The 19,287-nt window shown below is 45.4% G+C and overlaps 1 protein-coding gene across 2 annotated transcripts; it reads left to right on the forward strand.

Moving 5' to 3' along the window:
- The first annotated feature begins 4,997 nt into the window (after window positions 1-4,997).
- On the forward strand, window positions 4,998-19,287 carry LOC130284495 (zinc finger protein 501-like). Of its 2 annotated transcripts, XM_056534938.1 has the most exons (7): window positions 4,998-5,079; window positions 7,422-7,531; window positions 12,059-12,238; window positions 14,391-14,517; window positions 14,615-14,706; window positions 14,836-14,944; window positions 18,015-19,287. In XM_056534938.1, the coding sequence occupies exons 2-7, from the start codon at window positions 7,454-7,456 to the stop codon at window positions 19,061-19,063; spliced, it is 1,635 nt and encodes a 544-aa protein (XP_056390913.1). In that variant the 5' UTR covers window positions 4,998-5,079; window positions 7,422-7,453; the 3' UTR covers window positions 19,064-19,287. The 2 variants fall into 2 exon arrangements, with proteins under 2 accessions (XP_056390913.1, XP_056390986.1); XM_056535011.1 differs by lacking the exon at window positions 12,059-12,238.

A 19,287-nucleotide genomic window follows, 5' to 3' on the forward strand; every position in this document is an offset into this window, starting at 1 on the left:
AGTGTATATGTAGTGTTTTACCCTTTATTATGTGTTAGTGTAGTGTAGTGTATATGTAGTGTTTTACCCTTTATTATGTGTTAGTGTAGTGTATATGTAGTGTTTTACCCTTTATTATGTGTTAGTGTAGTGTAGTGTATATGTAGTGTTTTACCCTTTATTATGTGTTAGTGTAGTGTAGTGTATATGTAGTGTTTTACCCTTTATTATGTGTTAGTGTAGTGTATGTGTAGTGTTTTACCCTTTATTATGTGTCAGTGTAGTGTAGTGTATATGTAGTGTTTACCCTTTATTATGTGTTAGTGTAGTGTAGTGTATATGTAGTGTTTACCCTTTATTATGTGTTAGTGTAGTGTACTGGTTAATGAACTGATGCCAGAAAGTTAAACAGATTTGTAAATGACTTCTATAAAAAAAAATCTTTACCCTTCCAGTACTTTTTAGCAGCTGTATGCTACAGAGGTAATTCTTTTCTTTTTGAATTTCTTTGTTGTATTGTCCACAGTGCTCTCTGCTGACACCTCTGTCCGTATCAGGAACTGTCCAGACCAGGAGAGGTTTGCTATGGGGATTTTCTCCTGCTCTGGACAGTTCCTGATAAGGACAGAGGTGTCAGCAGAGAGCACTGTGGACAAGACAAAAAAGAAATTCAAAACAAACAGAATTTCCTCTGTAGCATACAGCTGCTAAAAAGTACTGGAAGGGTAAAGATTTTTTAACAGAAGTCATTTACAAATCTGTTTAACTTTCTGGCACCAGTTGACTTATAAAGACCTAAAAAAAAAAATGTTTTCCATTGGAGTGCCCCTTTAAGTTTCTCCACTTGACTGCACACAAGCTGCCTTTCTCCCAGCAGCCTCGCGGCCCGTAAAGCCATTACCAATAGGCAAAACTGAGGAGAAGACATAAATAGGAATTGAAGAAAAAAACTTAAAGGGGTACTCCGGCGCTTAGACATCTTATCCCCTATCTGAAGGATGGGGGATAAGATGCCTGATCGCGGGGGTCCCGCCGCTGGGGATCCCCGGGATCTTGCACAACGCACTCCATTAAAATGAGTCCCTGGAGCGCGTTCACTCTGATTACTGTCGATCACGGGGCGGGAGCGTTGTGACGTCACGACTCCGCCCCCGTGTGACGTCACTCGCCACCTCCTCAATGCAAGCCTATGGGAGGGGGCGTGACGGCCGTCACGCCCCCTCCCATAGACTTGTATTGAGGGGCGGGGCGTGACATCACACGGGGGGGCGGAGTTGTGACGTCACGCTCTTTCTCCCGCGTGGTCGGGATTCGAAGCCTCCAGCGTTGCCGGAAGCCGTTGAGGTGGGTGCTGCAGCCGAGATCCCGGCAGTCCCCAGCAGCAGGACCCCCGCTATCTGACATCTTATCCCCTATCCTTTGGATAAGATGTCTAGGGGCGGAGTACCCCTTTAAATGTGAAAGAAAAACAAAGATCCAATAAATCTTATAATGTACTGCACTTAACCCCTTCATGACCCAGCTAATTTTTTTTTCTCCTGGCTCACGTTTTTTCCCTCCTTACCTTCTAAGAACCATAACTTTTTTATTTTTTTTCGCCTGACATCATACAACGTATTACAAAGCCTAAAAAAATGATTTGTAGGGCAAAATGAAAAAAAATTTAAAATAAAAAATTTTTAAAAATAGAATTTCAAAATTTTGTAGCGCAATTTTTGGAGTTCAAAATACGGTAAATCTGACATGCCAACTTCATTCTATGGGTCAGTACGATTCCAATGATACCAAACTTGAATCATTTTTGTTTCGTTTTATGGTTTAAAAAAAAAAAAAAACATAAACCTTGAAAAATGTTATAAAAATTTAATAAAAACTTTGTTCACGTTCTCGCCCCTATAACGGATTTGTGTTGGGGTTTGATTTTTTTGCGCCATGCGCTGTAGTTTTTAGAGATACCACTTTTGTGATCACTTTTTGTTACATCTATTTTGGGATGTAATGTAAACAAAAATCAGCAATTTTGGCGTTTGGAATTTTTTTTTTTTGGGGCGTTTACGCCATTCACTGTTCAGGAACGGAAACATAATAAATCATTAGTTTGGACAATTACGCACGCGGCCATACCAAATATCTGTATTTTTTGTTTGTTTGTAAGGTGTTTTATTTAAAAAAATTGGAAAGGGGTGGGGGGGGGGGGATTCAAATTTTTATTGGGGGGCACCCCGCGATTAGAGACAGGGAAGACACAGAGGACAAGGTAACCCATCGGCACCCCACGATTAGAGACAGGGAAGACACAGAGGACAAGGTAACCCATCGGAACCCCGCGATTAGAGACAGGGAAGACACAGAGGACAAGGTAACCCATCGGCACCCCGCGATTAGAGACAGGGAAGACACAGAGGACAAGGTAACCCATCGGCACCCCGCGATTAGAGACAGGGAAGACACAGAGGACAAGGTAACCCATCGGAACCCCGCGATTAGAGACAGGGAAGACACAGAGGACAAGGTAACCCATCGGCACCCCACGATTAGAGACAGGGAAGACACAGAGGACAAGGTAACCCATCGGCACCCCGCGATTAGAGACAGGGAAGACACAGAGGACAAGGTAACCCATCGGCACCCCGCGATTACATCATGATGGGACCACTAGACACCAGGGAATAGTGGCATTTAAAGGGGTACTCCGGTGCTAAGACATCTTATCCCCTATTCAAAGGACGCTGGAGACCCCCGTGATCTTCCACACCCCACCCCGTTAGAATCAGCCCCCGGAGCGTGCTCGCTCTGGGTCTGATTACGGGGACAGAGCATAGTGACGTCACGGCTCCGCCCCCATGTGACATCAAGCTCTGCCACCTCAATGCAAGCCTATGGAGGGGGCGTGACAGCTGTCACGCCCCCTCCCATAGGCTTGCATTGAGGGGGCGGGGCTGATTCTAACGGGGTGCGGCGTGGAATATCACGGGGGTCCCCAGTGGCGGGACCCCTGCGATCAGGCATCTTATGCCCTTCGCTTTTGATAGGGATAAGATGTCTTAGCGCCAGAGTACCCCTTTAATGTTTAAATGTATAGATCACGGTATTTAACCAGTTAAATGACGGACATCGGAGCGATCTCTGATGTCCATTATTACTGGCAGATGTCAGCTGATGATAGCAGCAGCGGGGGGGGGGGGGGGGGGGGGGTCTCCAGGTCAAGATGCGGGAAGGGGTTAAAGGGGTATTCCAGGAATTTTTATATATATATATATATATATATATATATCTCAACTGGCTCCAGAAAGTTAAACAGATTTGTAAACGACTTCAATAAAAAAAAATCTTAATCCTTTCAATAATTATCAGCTGCTGAAGTTGAGTTGTTGTTTTCTGTCTGGCAACAGTGCTCTCTGCTGACACCTCTGTCTGTCCCGGGAACTGCACAGAGTAGAAGAGGTTTGCTATGGGGATTTGCTTCTACTCTGGACAGCTCCCGAGACAAATGTCATCAGAGAGCACTTAGACAGAAAAGAACAACTCAACTTCAGCAGCTCATAAGTGCTGAAAGGATTAAGATTTTTTAATAGAAGTAATTTACAAATCTGTTTAACTTTCTGGAGCCAGTTGAGATATATAATAATGTTTTTTCCTGGAATACCCCTTTAACTCTTCCTAAATATCAAGTCCGCCATGTTGTATACCCTGCATGGGCTACAATGATATGTATATTAATATTTCATATATTTTTACTACAACTCCCAGTATGTTGGACTATATAGTGGTATATAGTATAGGTCAATGTTTCCCAAACAGGGTGCCTCCAGCTGTTGTCAAACTACAACTCCCAGTATGTTGGACTATATAGTAGTATATAGTATAGATCAGTGTTTCCCAAACAGGGTGCCTCCAGCTGTTGCAAAACTACAACTCCCAGTATGTTGGACTATATAGTAGTATATAGTATAGATCAGTGTTTCCCAAACAGGGTGCCTCCAGCTGTTGTCAAACTACAACTCCCAGTATGTTGGACTATATAGTAGTATATAGTATAGATCAGTGTTTCCCAAACAGGGGTGCCTCCAGCTGTTGCAAAACTACAACTCCCAGTATGTTGGACTATATAGTAGTATATAGTATAGATCAGTGTTTCCCAAACAGGGGTGCCTCCAGCTGTTGTCAAACTACAACTCCCAGCATGTTGGACTATATAGTAGTATATAGTATAGATCAGTGTTTCCCAAACAGGGGTGCCTCCAGCTGTTGCAAAACTACAACTCCCAGCATGCCCGGACAGCCGTTGGCTGTCCGGGCATGCTGGGAGTTGTAGTTTTGCAACAGCTGGAGGCGCTCTGGTTGGGAAACACTGGTATAGGTTATGGTGAAACATTCCGGGAGTCGGAGGATTGGTTGGATAAATAGCGGCCATTGCATTGCTGGTATCTTTCATAAAAAAATACCGTCAGGTGGTCACCCTAGTAGGGACCTATGGGTAATGGTAGGAACCCCGACTACAGCGCCAAGATAAGGGCGACGGGAAGAGACAAAAGACACAAGAAAATAATCCTATAAAGAGAAGTGATGGAGACTAACAGGGTGATCCCCCCTTTATAGTAAGCACAAGGACCCATAAGGGGGAACCCCGACACTGAGGAGAGGGGAGTACACAGGGTCTGAGAGTGATCCCCCCCTTTTATAGCATTGGTTTGGTCGGTTTTCACTTTATCTAATTTATTCCTAATAAAATTTCATCGGTTCTACCAAACATCCGGGGGGTGGAATATACCATCTGTACTGCTAGTAGAGGGGGTGGAATATACCATCTGTACCGCTGGTAGAGAAGGTGGAATATACCATCTGTACTGCTGGTAGAGGGGGTGGAATATACCATCTGTACTGCTGGTAGAACGTAAAGAAACAATTACATCCCACACTGCTGAGCCCCGCCCACTCCTGTCACATGACCATCCTGACAGGTCCTTCATCCACAATCTACTCTATCCTGCTGAGCTCCGCCCCCACATGTACTGGTCACATGATTGTGACATCATCACAGGTCCTACACCTCCCCATCTACCAGATACAAAGGATTGGATGTGATTACATGAGGAGGAGGTTTGTTACAGTGTGTCACCCCAGTAGTAAGGAGATTACATGAGGAGGAGATTTGTTACAGTGTGTCACCCCAGTAGTAAGGAGATTACATGAGGAGGAGGAGGTTTGTTACAGTGTGTCACCCCAGTAGTAAGGAGATTACATGAGGAGGAGGTTTGTTACAGTGTGTCACCCCAGTAGTAAGGAGATTACATGAGGAGGAGGTTTGTTACAGTGTGTCACCCCAGTAGTAAGGAGATTACATGAGGAGAAGGTTTGTTACAGTGTGTCACCCCAGTAGTAAGGAGATTACATGAGGAGGAGGTTTGTTACAGTGTGTCACCCCAGTAGTAAAGAGATTACATGAGGAGGAGGTTTGTTACAGTGTGTCACCCCAGTAGTAAGGAGATTACATGAGGAGGAGGTTTGTTACAGTGTGTCACCCCAGTAGTAAGGAGATTACATGAGGAGGAGATTTGTTACAGTGTGTCACCCCAGTAGTAAGGAGATTACATGAGGAGGAGGAGGTTTGTTACAGTGTGTCACCCCAGTAGTAAGATTACACGAGGAGGAGGTTTGTTACAGTGTGTCACCCCAGTAGTAAGGAGATTACATGAGGAGGAGGAGGTTTGTTACAGTGTGTCACCCCAGTAGTAAGATTACACGAGGAGGAGGTTTGTTAAAGTGTGTCACCCCAGTAGTAAGGAGATTACATGAGGAGGAGGTTTGTTACAGTGTGTCACCCCAGTAGTAAGGAGATTACATGAGGAGGAGGTTTGTTACAGTGTGTCACCCCAGTAGTAAGGAGATTACATGAGGAGAAGGTTTGTTACAGTGTGTCACCCCAGTAGTAAGGAGATTACATGAGGAGGAGGTTTGTTACAGTGTGTCACCCCAGTAGTAAAGAGATTACATGAGGAGGAGGTTTGTTACAGTGTGTCACCCCAGTAGTAAGGAGATTACATGAGGAGGAGGTTTGTTACAGTGTGTCACACCAGTAGTAAGGAGATTACATGAGGAGGAGGAGGTTTGTTACAGTGTGTCACCCCAGTAGTAAGGAGATTACATGAGGAGGAGGTTTGTTACAGTGTGTCACCCCAGTAGTAAGGAGATTACATGAGGAGGAGGTTTGTTACAGTGTGTCACCCCAGTAGTAAGGAGATTACATGAGGAGGAGGTTTGTTACAGTTTGTCACCCCAGTAGTAAGGAGATTACATGAGGAGGAGGTTTGTTACAGTGTGTCACCCCAGTAGTAAAGAGATTACATGAGGAGGAGGTTTGTTACAGTGTGTCACCCCAGTAGTAAGGAGATTACATGAGGAGGAGGTTTGTTACAGTGGGTCACACCAGTAGTAAGGAGATTACATGAGGAGGAGGTTTGTTACAGTGGGTCATCCCAGTAGTAAGAAGATTTCATAAGGAGGAGGTTTGTTACAGTGTGTCACCCCAGTAGTAAGGAGATTACATGAGGAGGAGGTTTGTTACAGTGTGTCACCCCAGTAGTAAGGACATTACATGAGGAGGAGGTTTGTTACAGTGTGTCACCCCAGTAGTAAGGAGATTACACGAGGAGGAGGTTTGTTACAGTGTGTCACCCCAGTAGTAAGGAGATTACATGAGGAGGAGGTTTGTTACAGTGTGTCACCCCAGTAGTAAAGAGATTACATGAGGAGGAGGTTTGTTACAGTGTGTCACCCCAGTAGTAAGGAGATTACATGAGGAGGAGGTTTGTTACAGTGTGTCACCCCAGTAATAAGGAGATTACATGAGGAGGAGGTTTGTTACAGTGTGTCACACCAGTAGTAAGGAGATTACATGAGGAGGAGGTTTGTTACAGTGGGTCATCCCAGTAGTAAGAAGATTTCATAAGGAGGAGGTTTGTTACAGTGTGTCACCCCAGTAGTAAGGAGATTACATGAGGAGGGGGTTTGTTACAGTGTGTCACCCCAGTAGTAAGGAGATTACATGAGGAGGAGGTTTGTTACAGTGTGTCACCCCAGTAGTAAGGAGATTACATGAGGAGGAGGTTTGTTACAGTGTGTCACCCCAGTAGTAAGGAGATTACATGAGGAGGAGGAGGTTTGTTACAGTGTGTCACCCCAGTAGTAAGGAGATTACATGAGGAGGAGGTTTGTTACAGTGTGTCACCCCAGTAGTAAGGAGATTACATGAGGAGGAGGTTTGTTACAGTGTGTCACCCCAGTAGTCAGGAGATTACATGAGGAGGAGGTTTGTTACAGTGTGTCACCCCAGTAGTAAGGAGATTACATGAGGAGGAGGTTTGTTACAGTGTGTCACCCCAGTAGTAAGGAGATTACATGAGGAGAAGGTTTGCTACAGTGTTGCTGGTTCTGTTATTCAGGCTCCTCCTCTTCTCCTGAATGACCCCCAAGGATGGACAAGGACAGGAATGAGATGACTAAGAGAATATTACACTTCACCTTGGAGATCCTCCACCTGCTGACCGGAGAGGTGAGGTGACCCATCTACATTTCCACCATTATTGTCCCCCCATCTACATTTCCACCATTGTTGTCGCCCCATCTACATTTCCACCATTGTTGTCCCCATCTACATTTCCACCATTGTTGTCCCCATCTACATTTTCACCATTGTTGTCCCCCCATCTACATTTCCACCATTGTTGTCACCATCTACATTTCCACCATTGTTGTCCCCATCTACATTTCCACCATTGTTGTCCCCCCATCTACATTTCCACCATTGTTGTCCCCCCATCTACATTTCCACCATTGTTGTCCCCATCTACATTTCCACCATTGTTGTCCTCCATCTACATTTCCACCATTGTTGTCCCCCCATCTACATTTCCACCATTGTTGTCCCCATCTACATTTCCACCATTGTTGTCCCCATCTACATTTCCACCATTGTTGTCCCCATCTACATTTCCACCATTGTTGTCTCCATCTACATTTCCACCATTGTTGTCGCCCCATCTACATTTCCACCATTGTTGTCCCCCATCTACATTTCCACCATTGTTGTCCCCCATCTACATTTCCACCATTGTTGTCGCCCCATCTACATTTCCACCATTGTTGTCCCCATCTACATTTCCACCATTGTTGTCCCCCATCTACATTTCCACCATTGTTGGCCCCATCTACATTTCCACCATTGTTGGCCCCATCTACATTTCCACCATTGTTGTCTCCATCTACATTTCCACCATTGTTGTCCCCCAGCTACATTTCCACCATTGTTGTCCCATCTACATTTCCACCATTGTTGTCGCCCCATCTACATTTCCACCATTGTTGTCCCCATCTACATTTCCTCCATTGTTGGCCCCCCATCTACATTTCCACCATTGTTGTCCCCATCTACATTTCCACCATTGTTGTCCCCATCTACATTTCCACCATTGTTGTCCCCATCTACATTTCCACCATTGTTGTCCTCCATCTACATTTCCACCATTGTTGTCGCCCCATCTACATTTCCACCATTGTTGTCCCCCCATCTACATTTCCACCATTGTTGTCCCCCCATCTACATTTCCACCATTGTTGTCCCCCCATCTACATTTCCACCATTGTTGTCCCCCCATCTACATTTCCACCATTGTTGTCCCCCCATCTACATTTCCACCATTGTTGTCCCCATCTACATTTCCACCATTGTTGTCCCCCATCTACATTTCCACCATTGTTGTCCCCATCTACATTTCCACCATTGTTGTCCCCATCTACATTTCCACCATTGTTGTCCCCCCATCTACAGTTCCACCATTGTTGTCCCCCCATCTACAGTTCCACCATTGTTGTCCCCATCTACATTTCCACCATTGTTGTCCCCCATCTACATTTCCACCATTGTTGTCCCCATCTACATTTCCACCATTGTTGTCCCCCCATCTACATTTCCACCATTGTTGTCCCCCATCTACATTTCCACCATTGTTGTCCCCATCTACATTTCCACCATTGTTGTCCCCATTTACATTTCCACCATTGTTGTCCCCCCATCTACATTTCCACCATTGTTGTCCCCCCATCTACATTTCCACCATTGTTGTCCCCATCTACATTTCCACCATTGTTGTCGCCATCTACATTTCCACCATTGTTGTCGCCATCTACATTTCCACCATTGTTGTCCCCCATCTACATTTCCACCATTGTTGTCCCCCATCTACATTTCCACCATTGTTGTCGCCCCATCTACATTTCCACCATTGTTGTCCCCATCTACATTTCCACCATTGTTGTCCCCCATCTACATTTCCACCATTGTTGGCCCCATCTACATTTCCACCATTGTTGGCCCCATCTACATTTCCACCATTGTTGTCTCCATCTACATTTCCACCATTGTTGTCCCCCAGCTACATTTCCACCATTGTTGTCCCATCTACATTTCCACCATTGTTGTCCCCCATCTACATTTCCACCATTGTTGGCCCCATCTACATTTCCACCATTGTTGGCCCCATCTACATTTCCACCATTGTTGTCTCCATCTACATTTCCACCATTGTTGTCCCCCAGCTACATTTCCACCATTGTTGTCCCATCTACATTTCCACCATTGTTGTCGCCCCATCTACATTTCCACCATTGTTGTCCCCATCTACATTTCCTCCATTGTTGGCCCCCCATCTACATTTCCACCATTGTTGTCCCCATCTACATTTCCACCATTGTTGTCCCCATCTACATTTCCACCATTGTTGTCCTCATCTACATTTCCACCATTGTTGTCCCCCATGTACATTTCCACCATTGTTGTCCCCATCTACATTTCCACCATTGTTGTCCGCCATCTACATTTCCACCATTGTTGTCCCCATCTACATTTCCACCATTGTTGTCCCCATCTACATTTCCACCATTGTTGTCCCCATCTACATTTCCACCATTGTTGTCCCCATCTACATTTCCACCATTGTTGTCCCCCATCTACATTTCCACCATTGTTGTCGCCATCTACATTTCCACCATTGTTGTCCCCATCTACATTTCCACCATTGTTGTCCCCATCTACATTTCCACCATTGTTGTCCCCATCTACATTTCCACTATTGTTGTCCCCATCTACATTTCCACCATTGTTGTCCCCATCTACATTTCCACCATTGTTGTCCCCCATCTACATTTCCACCATTGTTGTCACATCTACATTTCCACCACTGTTGTCCCCATCTACATTTCCTCCATTGTTGTCCCCCCATCTACATTTCCACCATTGTTGTCCCCCCATCTACATTTCCACCATTGTTGTCCCCATCTACATTTCCACCATTGTTGTCCCCCCATCTACATTTCCACCATTGTTGTCCGCATCTACATTTCCACCATTGTTGTCCCCATCTACATTTCCACCATTGTTGTCCCCATCTACATTTCCACCATTGTTGTCCCCATCTACATTTCCACCATTGTTGTCCCATCTACATTTCCACCATTGTTGTCCCCATCTACATTTCCACCATTGTTGTCCCCCATCTACATTTCCACCATTGTTGTCCCCCCATCTACATTTCCACCATTGTTGTCCCCATCTACATTTCCACCATTGTTGTCCCCATCTACATTTCCACCATTGTTGTCCCCCATCTACATTTCCACCATTGTTGTCCCCCCATCTACATTTCCACCATTGTTGTCCCCATCTACATTTCCACCATTGTTGTCCCCATCTACATTTCCACCATTGTTGTCCCCATCTACATTTCCACCATTGTTGCCCCCATCTACATTTCCACCGTTGTTGTCTCCATCTACATTTCCACCGTTGTTGTCGCCCCATCTACATTTCCACCATTGTTGTCCCCCATCTACATTTCCACCATTGTTGTCCCCCATCTACATTTCCACCATTGTTGTCTCCATCTACATTTCCACCATTGTTGTCCCCCATCTACATTTCCACCATTGTTGTCCCCCATCTACATTTCCACCATTGTTGTCCCTTCATCTACATTTCCACCATTGTTGTCCCCCATCTACATTTCCACCATTGTTGTCCCATCTACATTTCCACCATTGTTGTCCCCCCATCTACATTTCCACCATTGTTGTCCCCCCATCTACATTTCTACCATTGTTGTCCCCATCTACATTTCCACCATTGTTGTCTCCATCTACATTTCCACCATTGTTGTCCCCCATCTACATTTCCACCATTGTTGTCCCATCTACATTTCCACCATTGTTGTCCCCCCATCTACATTTCCACCATTGTTGTCCCCCCATCTACATTTCTACCATTGTTGTCCCCATCTACATTTCCACCATTGTTGTCTCCATCTACATTTCCACCATTGTTGTCCCATCTACATTTCCACCATTGTTGTCCCCCCATCTACATTTCCACCATTGTTGTCCCCCCATCTACATTTCCACCATTGTTGTCTCCATCTACATTTCCACCATTGTTGTCCCCATCTACATTTCCACCATTGTTGTCCCCCATCTACATTTCCACCATTGTTGTCCCCATCTACATTTCCACCATTGTTGTCCCCCATCTACATTTCCACCATTGTTGTCGTCCCATCTACATTTCCACCATTGTTGTCCCCATCTACATTTCCATCATTGTTGTCCCCCCATCTACATTTCCACCATTGTTGTCCCCATCTACATTTCCACCATTGTTGTCCCCATCTACATTTCCACCATTGTTGTCCCCATCTACATTTCCACCATTGTTGTCCCCATCTACATTTCCACCATTGTTGTCCCCATCTACATTTCCACCATTGTTGTCCCCCCGTCTACATTTCCATCATTGTTGTCCCCCATCTACATTTCCACCATTGTTGTCCCCCATCTACATTTCCACCATTGTTGTCCCCCATCTTTGTAGCCACTCTATGTTCTGGATGTTTCTTTGTAGGTGAGGTCTCCAGAACTGACCCCAGTATTCCAGATGTGCTCACTAGAGCTCTATACAGGGGGCACAAGCTCCTCTTTGTAGTGAGGGAGGAATACTGGGGTCAGTCCCCTCATTGTCTCTCTCCATACACAGGATTACACCATAGTGAAGAAGACATGGGGGAAGTGTGTGGCCCCCAGCAGTCATCTCCATGAATCAAGAGGACTGAGCAGGGCCTGGGGCCCCATCACGGAGCCTCCACCTCACTCACCGATACATGAGAAGAAGATCCTAGAACTCACCCACAGGATCACTGAGCTGCTGACTAGAGAGGTGACCCTGCTGGGACATTATACAGTAATGGAGGGGTCTGGTGATGACTGGAGAGGTGACCCTGCTGGGACATTATACAGTAATGGAGGGGTCTGGTGATTAGAGAGGTGACACTGCTGGGACATTATACAGTAATGGAGGGGTCTGGTGATGATTAGAGAGGTGACACTGCTGGGACATTATACAGTAATGGAGGGGTCTGGTGATGACAGGAGAGGTGACACTGCTGGGACATTATACAGTAATGGAGGGGTCTGGTGATGATTAGAGAGGTGACACTGCTGGGACATTATACAGTAATGGAGGGGTCTGGTGATGACAGGAGAGGTGACACTGCTAGGACATTATACAGTAATGGGGGGTCTGGTGATGACAGGAGAGGTGACACTGCTGGGACATTATACAGTAATGGAGGGGTCTGGTGATGACTGGAGAGGTGACACTGCTGGGACATTATACAGTAATGGAGGGGTCTGGTGATGATTAGAGAGGTGACACTGCTGGGACATTATACAGTAATGGAGGGGTCTGGTGATGATTAGAGAGGTGACACTGCTGGGGCATTATACAGTAATGGAGGGGTCTGGTGATGATTAGAGAGGTGACACTGCTGGGACATTATACAGTAATGGAGGGGTCTGGTGATGACTGGGGAGGTGACACTGCTGGGACATTATACAGTAATAGAGGGGTCTGGTGATGATTAGAGAGGTGACACTGCTGGGACATTATACAGTAATGGAGGGGTCTGGTGATGATTAGAGAGGTGACACTGCTGGGACATTATACAGTAATGGAGGGGTCTGGTGATGATTAGAGAGGTGACACTGCTGGGACATTATACAGTAATGGAGGGGTCTGGTGATGACTGGAGAGGTGACACTGCTGGGACATTATACAGTAATGGAGGGGTCTGGTGATGATTAGAGAGGTGACACTGCTGGGACATTATACAGTAATGGAGGGGTCTGGTGATGATTAGAGAGGTGACACTGCTGGGACATTATACAGTAATGGAGGGGTCTGGTGATGACTGGAGTGGTGACACTGCTGGGACATTATACAGTAATGGAGGGGTCTGGTGATGATTAGAGAGGTGACACTGCTGGGACATTATACAGTAATGGAGGGGTCTGGTGATGATTAGAGAGGTGACACTGCTGGGGCATTATACAGTAATGGAGGGGTCTGGTGATGATTAGAGAGGTGACACTGCTGGGACATTATACAGCAATGGAGGGGTCTGGTGATGACAGGGGAGGTGACACTGCTGGGACATTATACAGTAATAGAGGGGTCTGGTGATGATTAGAGAGGTGACACTGCTGGGACATTATACAGTAATGGAGGGGTCTGGTGATGATTAGAGAGGTGACACTGCTGGGACATTATACAGTAATGGAGGGGTCTGGTGATGATTAGAGAGGTGACACTGCTGGGACATTATACAGTAATGGAGGGGTCTGGTGATGACTGGAGAGGTGACACTGCTGGGACATTATACAGTAATGGAGGGGTCTGGTGATGACTGGAGAGGTGACCCTGCTGGGACATTATACAGTAATGGAGGGGTCTGGTGATGATTAGAGAGGTGACACTGCTGGTACATTATACAGTAATGGAGGGGTCTGGTGATGACTGGAGAGGTGACACTGCTGGGACATTATACAGTAATGGAGGGGTCTGGTGATGACTGGAGAGGTGACACTGCTGGGACATTATACAGTAATGGAGGGGTCTGGTGATGACTGGAGAGGTGACACTGCTGGGACATTATACAGTAATGGAGGGGTCTGGTGATGATTAGAGAGGTGACACTGCTGGGACATTATACAGTAATGGAGGGGTCTGGTGATGACTGGAGAGGTGACCCTGCTGGGACATTATACAGTAATGGAGGGGTCTGGTGATGATTAGAGAGGTGACACTGCTGGGACATTATACAGTAATGGAGGGGTCTGGTGATGACTGGAGAGGTGACACTGCTGGGACATTATACAGTAATGGAGGGGTCTGGTGATGACTGGAGAGGTGACACTGCTAGGACATTATACAGTAATGGAGGGGTCTGGTGATGATTAGAGAGGTGACCCTGCTGGGACATTATACAGTAATGGAGGGGTCTGGTGATGACGCTATCATTGTGTGTCAGGTTCCTATAAGGTGTCAGGATGTGGCGGTCTATTTCTCCATGGAGGAGTGGGAGTATGTAGAAGGACACAAGGATCTGTACCAGGACATAGTCATGATGGAGGATCACCGGCCCCTCACATCACAAGGTAAGAAGAGACTTATATATAGATATCACTCTCACTACCTAGTAACATAGAAATCTATCCAGCACTGATGTATTCATTCTCTGTGTGTTCCCTACAGATGGGGTCATTGATAGAAATCCACCCGAGAGGTGTCCCCGCCCTCTGTATTCCCAGGACTGTCCAGAGGGAAATGTCCCAGAGAAGCATCAGGTAGATGAGGCTGATCCTATATCTCTATAGGGGGGTCCTGCAGTCATAGATGTGGGGGTAGATTTTGGGGGTCTCTGTTGCTCCTCCTGTCTGCTGTATTGTAGTGAATTGTTCTGTATGTCACATCAGGGGGGAGATCTGACTAATAATAAAGTGGAGGATGAAGAAGAGAGGATGAGGGGCCATCACCCGTATATAAGGGACGTGAAGGAGGAAATTCCAGGAGGTGTTACCCCAGGTATGTAATCATGCCAGGAGGTGTTACCCCAGGTATGTAATAATTCCAGGAGGTGTTACCCCAGGTATGTAATGATTCCAGGAGGTGTTGTCCCAGGTATGTAATAATTCCAGGAGGTGTTGTCCCAGGTATGTAATAATTCCAGGAGGTGTTACCCCAGGTATGTAATAATTCCAGGAGGTGTTACCCCAGGTATGTAATATTTCCAAGAGGTGTTGTCCCAGGTATGTAATAATTCCAGGAGGTGTTGTCCCAGGTATGTAATAATTCCAGGAGGTGTTGTCCCAGGTATGTAATCATTCCAGGAGGTGTTGTCCCAGGTATGGAATAATTCCAGGAGGTGTTGTCCAGGTATGTAATATTTCCAGGAGGTGTTGTCCCAGGTATGTAATATTTCCAGGAGGTGTTGTCCCAGGTATGGAATAATTCCAGGAGGTGTTGTCCCAGGTATGTAATAATTCCAGGAGGTGTTACCCCAGGTATGTAATATTTCCAAGAGGTGTTGTCCCAGGTATGTAATAATTCCAGGAGGTGTTGTCCCAGGTATGTAATAATTCCAGGAGGTGTTGTCCCAGGTATGTAATCATTCCAGGAGGTGTTGTCCCAGGTATGGAATAATTCCAGGAGGTGTTGTCCCAGGTATGTAATATTTCCAGGAGGTGTTGTCCCAGGTATGTAATATTTCCAGGAGGTGTTGTCCCAGGTATGGAATAATTCCAGGAGGTGTTGTCCCAGGTATGTAATAATTCCAGGAGGTGTTACCCCAGGTATGTAATATTTCCAAGAGGTGTTGTCCTAGGTATGTAATAATTCCAGGAGGTGTTGTCCCAGGTATGTAATAATTCCAGGAGGTGTTGTTCAAGGTATGTAATAATTCCAGGAGGTGTTGTTCCAGGTATGTAATAATTCCAGGAGGTGTTACCCCAGGTATGTAATAATTCCAGGAGGTGTTACCCCAGGTATGTAATATTTCCAGGAGGTGTTGTCCCAGGTATGTAATAATTCCAGGAGGTGTTGTCCCAGGTATGTAATAATTCCAGGAGGTGTTGTCCCAGGTATGGAATCATTCCAGGAGGTGTTGTCCCAGGTATGGAATAATTCCAGGAGGTGTTGTCCCAGGTATGTAATATTTCCAGGAGGTGTTGTCCCAGGTATGGAATAATTCCAGGAGGTGTTGTCCCAGGTATGTAATCATTCCAGGAGGTGTTGTCCCAGGTATGGAATAATTCCAGGAGGTGTTGTCCCAGGTATGGAATATTTCCAGGAGGTGTTGTCCCAGGTATGTAATATTTCCAGGAGGTGTTGTCCCAGGTATGGAATAATTCCAGGAGGTGTTGTCCCAGGTATGGAATAATTCCAGGAGGTGTTGTCCCAGGTATGTAATATTTCCAGGAGGTGTTGTCCCAGGTATGTAATATTTCCAGGAGGTGTTGTCCCAGGTATGTAATATTTCCAGGAGGTGTTACCCCAGGTATGTAATATTTCCAGGAGGTGTTGTCCCAGGTATGTAATATTTCCAGGAGGTGTTGTCCCAGGTATGTAATATTTCCAGGAGGTGTTACCCCAGGTATGTAGTAATGGATTACAGAGGGAATTCCGAGGTTTCTTCAGGGGAGGCTCCACCTTAGATCTACATGACATTAACCCTTCAGGCCCCAGTGATCCCCTGTGTTATGTATAATCAGGACCTGAGGGAGGTGACTATATAGAGATCCTCTCCAGGGTCATCTATGGATCCTTATGAAATGGACGTCGCTCATTCTTTTGCATGTATCTAATTGTTAATTGTTCCTCCATAATTCTGGTTATTGTTCTATGTCCAGCAGTAATACAGCACTGTTATGCTTCAGTCTGTGTCCAAGTGACATTTTTTTTATATAATGTAATTTCTGATGGTAAACTTGGGAAAGGTTTGTCAGGAGCCACATGGAATCACCACAAAGGGAAGGGTCGTGACTGTCTAGGAAGATTAATAGGACTTTTTGATGCCTTCGCTGTAGAGTGTTCCCATTCATCAGCTTCTGCTCCCAATATACAGATAATTTCACCCATAAAACCTATTTGCTCACTGTATATGAGCGGGGTTATTCCACATGTCTGTCTGTATATGTGACAAAGACAATCCGTCAGTTCCGTGGAAGAATTCTTGTGGGGGATGGGAAGAATTCTTGTGGGGGATGGGAAGAATTCTTGTGGGGGGTGTCGTCAGTCAGAGCAACGTGAGTTATATCTAACCAATAGTTGTATTTACTTCATTGATACTTTCCTATAGTGCATTTACCTTAAAGGGGCACTCCAGTGATTAAAATGTATTCTTATCCACCGGGGTGGGTCCATCCTCTGGGACAGGAGATAAGATTCATATACAGGATAACCCCCCTTTTAAAGGGGAACTCCACTACCCCAGTGTCCGGAACATTTAGTTCTGAAATTTGGGCACAGGCTGCTGTGGTCGTGATGTCACGACCATGCCCCTTGTGACGTCACGCCACGCCCCTAAATGCATGTCTATGGGAGGGGCGTGACGGTAGTCACGCCCCTCCCATAGACTTGCAGTTAGGAGGCGTGATGTCAAGAGGGGGTGTGGTCATGTCACGATCCCCGCAGCCGGCCCCCGCATTCGGAAAGAAATGTTCAAGATGCTGAGGCAGTGGAGCTCCCCTTTAAGGCACTCACGTTTCCCAAGCCATGTACCTCCCCTTTCTCTACATAGACATGCTAGTTCGTTAATTTGCATATCTCCGCCCTTGTTTCCTCCTGTGGCCGTAGGGTTCTAGGATGGGGCATTTCTGGTGGTCACATGATCTGGCCATGTCACGAGGAGACCCCCACGTCACTCAAACTTCCAGCATTGGCACCCCTGCCCTCGTCCTTATTCACCTGCACCTGGTTCCTTTAGTCATGTGACTGACAGGGAGCAGATGATTGGATTACTTTTCTTTTTTTATGTAAATGTGGTCCTTAATGGCCTAAAAGGAGGAGGAGTCTACTCCATAATCTGCATGCAAAAAAACTGCATGTGTGTTTCTTGCCCAATAAAAATGGATTCTGCAATTTTATTTCCAAACAGAAAACTCTGAGGAAAACGTCATGATATTGCTAAATTATAAAGGAGAAGATGAAGATTTTATGCAGCACTCCCCAGAAGAGAACTTCCTTACCCTTAATGTCTATCCAGATCTATCCTGTAATAATCCCCCTGATTATGAGGAACCTTCTCCTGACCAACCACACATTGTTACCTCAAGGACAGATCAGGAAGGGGGCAAAAAGTTTCAATGTGATGAATGTGGGAAAAAGTTTACAGCAAGCTCGGGTCTTATAGCACATAAAAAAATTCACACAGGAGTGAAGCCACATTTATGTTTTGAATGTGGGAAAGGTTTCATTAATAAAGGCAAACTAAGGAATCACCAGAGAATTCACACAGGAGAGAAACCGTATTCATGCTTAGAATGTGGGAAATGTTTCATAACAAAAGACAAATTAAAGAATCATGAGAGAATTCACACAGGAGAGAAGCCACATTCATGTTCAGAATGTGGGAAACGTTTTGCATGTAAACAAAGTCTAGTTACACATCGGAGAGTTCACACAGGAGAGATGCCATATGTGTGCCCAGAATGTGGGAAATGTTTTAAACATCTATCAACCCTTGTCAAACATCGGAGAATTCACACAGGAGAAAAGCCATATTCATGTTCAGAATGTGGGAAATGTTTTACTAATAAAGCAGAGGTGGTTGTGCATCTGAGAAATCACACAGGAGAGAAGCCGTTCTCATGTTCAGAATGTGGGAAATGTTTCTCAAGTAAATCAATGCTTGGTACACACGAAAGACATCACAGGGGAGAGAAGCTGCATTCCTGTTCAGAATGTGGGAAGTGTTTCGTTACTAAAGGTAAACTAAGAAATCATCAGAGAATTCACACAGGAGAGAAGCCGTATTCATGTTCGCAATGTGGGAAATGTTTCTCACGGAAATCACATCTTGTAAGACATGAGAGAATTCACACAGGAGAGAGGCCGTATTCCTGTTCACAATGTGGGAAATGTTTCATTACTAAAGAAAAACTAAGTAATCATCAGAGAAACCACACCCTAGCGACGATATTTTGATGCATTATCAGGGAAAAAAAATTTCATAAAGAAAACAAAAGTAAAAAAAAATGACCAGGTAATTTTAAATGGAGAATAAACCATGTTCTTGTTTGGAATGTGAGAAATGTTATAAGAGGAGAAAATATTTTGAACACATCTGGTACTTCAGACATTAAAGGGGTATTCCGAACGCTGGAGCCGACGCCGGGAGCTCGTGACATCATAGCCCCACCCCTTCATGA

This window comes from Hyla sarda, chromosome 1 (assembly GCF_029499605.1).
Source record: "Hyla sarda isolate aHylSar1 chromosome 1, aHylSar1.hap1, whole genome shotgun sequence".
In the NCBI taxonomy this organism is placed as follows: Eukaryota; Metazoa; Chordata; class Amphibia; order Anura; family Hylidae; genus Hyla; species Hyla sarda.

Excerpts from the sequence above, each read along its gene's own strand:
- LOC130284495 (XM_056534938.1), top strand. The coding sequence starts at position 7,454 with ATGGACAAGGACAGGAATGAGATGACTAAGAGAATATTACACTTCACC. Across the intron at positions 7,532-12,058 it reads TCCACCTGCTGACCGGAGAG|GATTACACCATAGTGAAGAA; the intron begins GTGAGGTGACCC and ends CTCCATACACAG. Across the intron at positions 14,518-14,614 it reads CCGGCCCCTCACATCACAAG|ATGGGGTCATTGATAGAAAT; the intron begins GTAAGAAGAGAC and ends TGTTCCCTACAG.